Source organism: Seriola lalandi, unplaced genomic scaffold, assembly GCF_002814215.2.
Source record: "Seriola lalandi dorsalis isolate HSWRI2012SDOR001 ecotype SW California unplaced genomic scaffold, Sedor1 jcf7180002054970, whole genome shotgun sequence".
In the NCBI taxonomy this organism is placed as follows: domain Eukaryota; kingdom Metazoa; phylum Chordata; class Actinopteri; order Carangiformes; family Carangidae; genus Seriola; species Seriola lalandi.
The window spans coordinates 158,258-166,811 of record NW_019525521.1 but is presented as its reverse complement, the minus strand read 5'-3'; the positions used below and the strand labels follow the sequence as shown (position 1 = coordinate 166,811).

Here is an 8,554-nt window from a genome sequence, read left to right as displayed (position 1 = left end):
GGTTGGGTTGATAGGAAGCGTGGGGGTGAGTTGGGTGAGTGAAGAAAAGGCGGGAGGGGGGAGGGGGAGTGGTGGAGAAGAGGGAGGAGGTGGCAGTGGGGTTCTCCGGAGATCAGAGTAATAGACTGGTGATAAGGAGCAATGTTCCCTCTAAGGCTGTGGACGCACTGCGACCTGACGCTGAGCCCCCCCCCCCCGCTGTGACGATGGAGGCGGCGTGACCAGGTCCGTCTGATCTGTTTCCTAAACGATCCTGTTTCCTGTTGCTCAGTAAATTTGAGATCTAGAAATCAGAGGATTCAGCAACAGTCTGGAGTTACAGAGCGAGATCTCTCGCCGTCGTTTCGTCTTCAGTGGCGATGGTTAATGACCAGAACCTGAGCATCTTTAAGCGTGGTGCTCACACAGCCTCTCACCGCTGCACTGCAGCTCCGCAGGAACGTATTAGCTCGCTAATTAGCTCGCAGGCTAAGCAAAAAGTAAGTGTAATCAACGCTAGCAACAGCTGACTGATGAACAAACTCACACCTGTCAGGTGACGTCACCAAACACCAGCTGATAGAGGAACTTCCTAACCTACAGCACTATCTTAACTGTTGGGTAACCATGGTAACTAGTGTTAGGGAGGGGGGAAAAAAAAGAAAAGCCATTACAGACCTGAACCGTGTGCTGTGGTTTGATGACGACACTAACTCTAATCTAAATGTAATGAATAAATGATTTTAAAATATTAATATTTGTTTCAATCGTTTCACTTTTGATCCTTTTATGTTTGTTTGATTGTTTGACGGAAGTAAGATTGTGATGTACAGAGAGAAGAACTGAACACACCTACTGGTAATTCATATAGTAATGTGAAAGTATTTCAATCATATTTCCTATTAAGTCCTAAAGGATTTTATTATTATATTTTATATTATTTTCTTTGGAAAAGTGAAAATCCTGAAGGGCCAATCAGCTACGAGCAGCTGCGGAGAGGCGGAGCGACTGGTTGTCTCGTGAAGGCGCTTCGTTGTTTTGTTTGGTTTTTATGCTAAAGGAGATTTTCAGAGTGAAGTCTCGTGAGCTGAGAAGAGTAACAGACCGAGTGTTTAGGATTTCCTAACCTGAGATAAATCAGGATTTATTCCCGTAACAGCGAATCAGATCCTCTTCCTGTCGTCACCTCAGACTGTGATACAGCTCCTCTGGACTCCAGGCTCCGCACAGTTCTGGGTTTAAGTCTTTTAACAAAACACAAGTAATCAGCTAGCACCTAGCATAATACGCTAATTAAAGCTGAAATGATTTGCTGATTCATTGATCGCCAAACAATTTTGATAGCTGATTGAACGTTACAGTAATTTATCTTTGAAAGCATCAAAGTTTCTGTTTCCAGCTGCTCAGACCTGAGTGCGATGATTTGACTGAACATCTTTGATGACGTCACCTTTAGCTTTAAAACTGTGAACGCTAACGTTTCAGTGTTTTCTAACATTTTATATTTCAAATAATGAATCAAAAAATAATTGACGTTAATCGATAATGAAAGCACCTGTTGGCTGTAGCTCTAATGCTGATTAATATACGATCTCCACCAGATCAAAGGATTTAAATACATTTAATGAAACGCCTCCAAAATAAAAGCATCCACTGGTCTGTGATCCTGATTTTATATGATGATGATATATTGAAATATTGTGGGAATGATCTGAAAGCCTCATATCAGCAGCTTCAGTGTGTCCCCAGCCTTAGACAGTGAGATCCAGTCCTGGAGAACCTGCAGTTTTCATTCCAACCAAACACTGAAGCCACACGGGGGGGGGGGGGGGGGGGGGGGGGCAGATCCACGGAGCCCTGGCCCAGATGTTTGGGTGAGTGCCGTCTGCTCTTAGATCTTAACACAACTGGATGGGTGTGATCTCTGGATCAGGAGGTGCTGAGTTTTCCCAGAATGCCTCAGTGCCTAAACTGCTGCAGAACACCTGTATAATTAAAGACTTGTTAAGAGCAGAGAAGTCGATATATGAAGACAGACGTTATATTATTCATTCACCGTGACTTGTTAGCAACATTAGCGGGCGGTAACCATGGGAATCTTTGCTAAGCAACAGATGGGTGATGATGCTGAGGATGTTGGCATCGGGATAACCTTAAACTACCTGGTCTTTGCTGCTAAGCTAGCACCTCATCACCTGTGTGACTGTAAATGATTAAGCAGCCGTGCCCGTCCCGGACCCCCGTGGCTGAGCCCTCACTAAACCGGACCCCTCCCGTCCACCTGGAGCCGCACCTGTTCGGTGACATCGTGTTTGGTAGGACTGAAAACCTGAAGCGTCTCAGGACTGGCAACCACTGAGTTAGAGGAAACATTGGTGAGGAAAGTAAGTCGTGGAGAAAAGGGGGTCAACAAAGGGGGGAGGGGGGTGAATCGACTGGTTTTGGATGGGAGTCGGTGAGGGATTATTTACCTGTAAGAAATGGCATGAGCGCTCCTGCTGCTGACTGCCCTTAGATTTGACTAGAGCTCTATCTAGGTTTAGGTTACCGGATCCTGCGCCGGCTCGTAGCTGGTTGTGGCTGCTGTTGTTGGTGTAGACCTCTCGGGCCCTGCTCACCGTTAGGCTCGACGACCACGCCCCTTTCTTCACAAGGGGCCCGTCCACGAGACCCAGCGGCAGCAAGGGGCCGCCTCCTCCACCGATACCGCCGCCGCTGTTATTGCTGCTACCACTAACGGGCACACATGCCGACGACGCCGCGTACTTCACGTCGTTGTTGCTCCGGGAGGCTTTGAGTGCAGGGTGGTGGTGCGTGTGGCCATGGTGCGCGTGGGTGTGTGTGTGCTCGTTGAGTGTGCCGTAAGGGTCCATCATGAAGTACTGCTGGGACTGCGAGGAGGAGAGAGCGGGGAGGGGAGTCTGCGGGAACTTGTCGGGGTTGTTGCCAAGGTACCGGCCCATCGTCATGGCGATGGGCGAGGGGGAAATGGAGGGCGAGGGTGAGGGTGGAGGTTGGTGGTGGTGAGGGTGGTAGAGACACAGCTCCCGTTCCAGGTTGTCGTCGGAGCTCCAGTAGCCGGAGCCCGGAGCGGACGCGGAGCCGTGGAGCTGGTGGTGGTGGTGGTGGTGGCTTCGATGCTTGGGCTCCGCTGATCGACAGCGCTCGCGGCTCTTGCTGCGCTTCCGGTGGCGCGCTCCCACCGGTGGAGCTTCCCCCTCTGGGCTGGCCCTTGAACCACCACCACCACCTGCTCCGCCACCACCACCACCATTAACGCTCCCGTTATTGGCCCCCTTGGAGGACTGCGTGTGGTGTGGGCCCTCCAGTGAGTGTGACTTGGTGAAGAGTTTCTGGACCGAGTGGACCAGGTGGCGGATTCTCCCCGGGCTGTCATTGTTGTTGTTGTTGGCCCCCATCCCCCCACTGTGGGCCAGCACTCCTCGTTTGTACTGCAGTGTGTGATAGCCGTCTCTGGAGAAGGACGGCTGACGCTCAAACGGGTCCGCAAAGTTTGCTGGGACCCGGGTGGGCGTTTTACCTCCATAGCCTCCTCCAGCTCCTCCTCCTCCTCCTCCTCCTCCCCCTCCTCCTATATATGGTACCATGGCCATACACTCATCCTTTACCTCAGGATGGTGAGACGAGGAGGTGGAGTGGCACCTCCGCGGGAAGGTTCCATAGGGGACGATGCTGTTGCTGTCGGAGGGGTACGAGGTGCGCTGAGCGTTGTAGTACGGCAGCTCGGCCGGATGCGGCATGGGGATGGGCACCGGCATGTCCATCTGACTGATCAAATATGGCTTGCGGTCAACATGGTGACCCAGCGGATCATACGACGGCTCGTAGGAGACCACGTGATGGTGACTCCGACTACTGGACAGGCCCTTCATGACAGGGAGAGGGATGGGTGGATGGAAAGAGGAATGATATGGATGAGAGATGCCGGCGGGCCTGCGGTCAGCGGAGCGCTGCAGGAGACTGTCCCTGAGAGGAGAGCTGCAGACTCTGGAAGACAGGGAGAGAGAGGAGCGACAGGAACAACAGTTAATGCAGGAAGTCCAACATAAACAGGTCAAACCCTGAGAGCGACAGAGGACACGGCCCACTGGCTTTAATTACATGATATTAGCGCTGCAGATGTCCAGACCGTCCCTCCAGGATTGTTGCGGCTGAAATAACTGATTTCACAGCAGCTTTTCTTAAAAGTTACAATGTTTTTAGATGTTTTTTTTTTTGCAATGAAACTGCAGGAGAAAATAAAAATCATAAAAAGAAAGAATAATAATTCTATGCGTGATTGATGTTTGGAAATCAATTAATGCACCTTAAATGTCAATTCGACAACATCCACCATTTCATTGGTTTTTATCAGCTTCTACGTGACGGACGCTTTAGTGGCGATCGGATCTTCAGCCGTTTAAAATGTGAACATCAGCTGGATTGTGTGACTTCACGCTTCACGTCTAGGTACAAACCCAGTTCACGCCACTTTCCTGCAAATTGGTTAAACTCACGGGAAACTGTGATGATTTGTTTTTTATCAAATTTGTGGAAAAATTGCGGTTGATTGAACAAAAAACGCAGAATTAATGAGGATTAGTTGAATTTGCGTCAATTATTGCGATCACAACATCGAGGTCGATAAAATTCCCTGCCGGAGGATGAGTGACATCACAGCCGCCCCCCCCCCCCCGAGACTCACCTCTCTCTGCTGGTCTGCTGAGAAAGGTCGTATTCACAAATATATATCTCTTTTATGTGATCATTATCTCAGACCATGTTAGCTGTTAAACAAGCTAGCACGCTAACTGCAGCTGGAGACAGCAGCTCTCCACCTGAGCAGAAGGCTCTGTGTCCAAGCAACCACAGTCATGTGATCACAAGTTCAAGGTCGGACCGTAATAATATAATCTTCTATAGCCCCGCCCACAAAGAAAGCGACATCATCATACCTGCACAGGTAATAAGTCTATATTCAGCAGAGCCATCACAGTCTTTAAGCACAGTGTAATGTTGTACTACACAGGGTGACAACACACACACACACACACACACACACACACACAGACACACACACACACACACACACACACACACACACCAGGATAATGAAACACACTTCAGAGCATCAGTGTTTCTATTGGTCAAAGCTGAATCAAGGTGAACTCTGACCTGCAGGTCCACCTGAGCCGACTGGAGACGGAACAGGAAACACCGCTAAGTGGAGGATGGAGGCTCTGAGCGGCTCCCATGGTAACCAAGAACAAGCTGTTGCTCGGGGCAACACCAAAACCTCTAAATCCCTGGAACAAATTTAGAACGTGGGACCGGAGTCTAAATTCATCTGTTGCACAGAGCAGTTTAGATCTTGACCGTCTTAAACCGGACTGTGGTGCAATGAATTCTGGGTAAATTATGGCCGACTGAGGAACTGCATCAAACCTTTTACTTTGGAAATTCAGCAAAGAGCGAAACAATGAAAAGGAAAATGTGATTTTGGTCTCTTCCCTTTTTTAGTTTTTGGTAGCTGCTGCTCAGCGCAGATGTCACTGATTGTTACCATGGTAACATTGGTCTTAGGCCTGAGTTAGCCTGGCGGTAAGGTGTCTAGTGTTTCAGGCTTACAATGAGTCAGTCTTTATGTTTGTGAAACGGTCTGACGGACATTAGACCGGACCAACACCACAGACCGGGTCTGAAGCCGGAACCGGTCCAAACAGAATCACAGACCCACAGAGGAGCGTGTCCTTCATCTCCGCTCAGCGTTGGAGGCAGACACGCCGTTCAGCCGGCTCTCGTTAGTGCAGGTAACTACTGTAAGACGTCTCTCTCTCAGACCTTATATAACACTGTTCACATCTCAGGAGGAACCAGGCTCCAGGGATCAGACTGCTCACAAGGCACTTTTATTACAGATGAACAGCCATGCAGGGCCTGGCCTGTGTGTGTGTGTGTGTGTGTGTGTGTGTGTGTGTGTGTGTGTGTGTGTGTGAGACTGTTTCCTCTGTCCTACTTGGCCCATGACACAACTGCTTAACACAATCTGACAGCTCCACTGGTAGAAGGGCTGCTAACAAGCTACAGTGACTCTCAGTGTGCTGGGGAAGCCACACACACACACACACACACACACACACACACACACACACACACACACACACACACACAGATCAGCAGAGGCCCCTCTCTCCCTCTGCAGCTCCATCACAGTGAATCTGTGGGTTCTGGTTCCTCGTTTGTAAAAGATTCAAACTTACATAATAATTATCAGTGATGACGAGCAGCTGAAGGAGTGTGTGTTTAAGCAGCGACAGCATGTCATCAGCGGTTAGTGTGGAACACGTCAGAGCAGACAAACATAATGTTTAGGTGAATGAATCCTGCAGTAAACGAGTCTCATTCATAAACGTCTCTGAGTCTTTTTGGATCCCAGCAGCTGCAGGATGAACACGACACGTCGAGTAGAAACTCTTAACGGTCTTGAACCTCGGCTGGTTGAACCTCCACCTGCACCGCGCTTTAACTACACACACTGACTGTAGCTCATTCACACGCATCATCCCACTGAGACGTCGAACACACGGCGGCTACGTCACCAGGAGAGCCGCGCGGTCAGATCGCCTGAACGCCGTGCGTCTGCTTCACGGAGAGAGTTACTACATCTCAGCGCGAAGACAGCGCACTCACAACGCTGTGTCTAAAAATAAAAGGTGACTGAATCAAGGGAGGAAGTGATTCACTGCGTTAGTGAAGTCAGACGTTACTGTACAAGAACCCAAATAACTGAGGCTCACATTTATTTTTCTGTCGGGAGAAATATTCATCTGATTACATCAAATACATCGTGAGTCATGAGTGTGTTCATGGCACTGGTCACACACACACACACACACACACACACGCATTCATAGTGAGAAGCCTATAGGGGACTAAATGGAAAAAGCCGTTTGTCATTTAATTTAAAGTCTCTCTGTTCGCTCGACGATGCTCTTACGTTCATTCAAATTTTAAAATTAAAAAGCAACATAAACTATTTAACCTGATTGTATCGTTCGTGAAAACGATGTTCAGGCCACAGTTCAAAGGAAAATGCAATTTTCTAACAATTAGAAAATGAAACCCTGTGAGCGAGAGAGTGATAAACATGTTACTGCTGTTAAAACTAAACAAAGCTTTAATTATTTATATTTTATAATCAGAGCATTAAGGATATTCAGTATATGTCAGTTCTCTCTCTCTCTCTCTCTTCACTTCCCTGTTTGAGCCAAAACTGTTTACACACAACAATCATCAGTAATATTAATTCAATATTACAAACTCGTGGTCGTATCCCTCCGCCACTCAGACTAGTTCCAGGTTTTATATCAACCATACGTGTATAAATGTTTCATAATTTCTGTGTGAAACCTTGAGTTGTCTTTAAAAAGTGTTTGGACCTTTGACCTCCGAAATAAAAATCAGTTCATTCTGGAGTCCAAGGTGTGAACCCTCTGAGGTCGACGGACGTTTCAATTAATATGATTATAGTGATTATAAAACATATAAAATCTGGTTTAAATGTTGTTAGAATCTGTCGACGCTCCACTTCCTGTTTCATATTCTGGCGAGATGGTACGTGACTCAGAGGCGGAGCCAGAAGGCCTCTAAGATTTGGTTAAAGGAGAGTGATTTTAGACATTTATTATCCATTTATCTGCTATTTTACTCACATGTTGCTCTGTTTTTATGAACCTAAGACTTTGATAAACACATTTCAAGCACCAAAACATTTCATCCACATCAGTAAAGGTTTGTTTTCATGAGAATTAAAAACTGAGCTTCAATTTTCAGCATTTGGGCGAAAAGATCTCTTTGCACAGTGAGAGGCGTCATTATAGAAAGACTGAGATTGTTCTGAGAATCATAAAACACTTGGGTGTTTTCTGATCTGCAAGAACCTGAAGAAATAATGTGGAAATAGAGAAAATCTCTCAGACCTCAGATGGTTAATGAGATATTATCTCCACGACAAAGGGACGTACGGACGCCCCAAAAACAATATGGCTCCTGCTCAGGCTGTCGCCGCCGCGGAGGCGTGATAATGACAATGAGTTAAAGGTTTGTCATTCATCATATGTAATAACATTCACCCATAAAACATAAACCCTCTGTGAAAGCTGAGGGTGTTAGTTAGCCACTCATTCAGTCCTGAGTTTGTCCTGCGACATTGAACGCATCATTAGCAGTAAAATGTGTTGAAAAAGTTCCCATCATTCCCCTCATCCTGTTAACGGCCAAAGAGGTTATCTGAAAGGTGTGTTGTGTTCAAGGACATACGTGTCAGTAGTAAATATGTAACTGTATGTCCCACAGTTGGCTGCTATTGGTTGTAACCCGAGGCTGATGCGTAACTGTGGTGCGGTGACACACTCCTGTTTTATTAGTGGAAGGGATCAATCTTCCAGTAACAGACTCTAGTTCATGAGAAGTGGCTCAATAAAAAGAAGCTGAATATAGACGTCAATCAAAAGCACTGATCGCGGCGTTTCATGTTCAATTCTCAGCACAACTGTCAGCGTTGGCGGGTGGGAAG

General features: G+C 47.4%; 1 protein-coding gene across 1 annotated transcript in view; it reads right to left on the bottom strand.

The window, feature by feature from the left end:
- Window positions 1-3,981, bottom strand: part of LOC111646399 (disks large-associated protein 1-like) — a 45,917-nt gene extending 41,936 nt beyond the window's left edge. Inside the window, exon 1 of the mRNA XM_023395873.2 lies at window positions 2,451-3,981. Within this exon, the coding sequence (XP_023251641.1) occupies window positions 2,451-3,872 (1,422 nt within the window). The 5' untranslated portion in view covers window positions 3,873-3,981. The remainder of the gene's footprint in view (window positions 1-2,450) is intronic.
- Window positions 3,982-8,554: the final 4,573 nt, after the last annotated feature.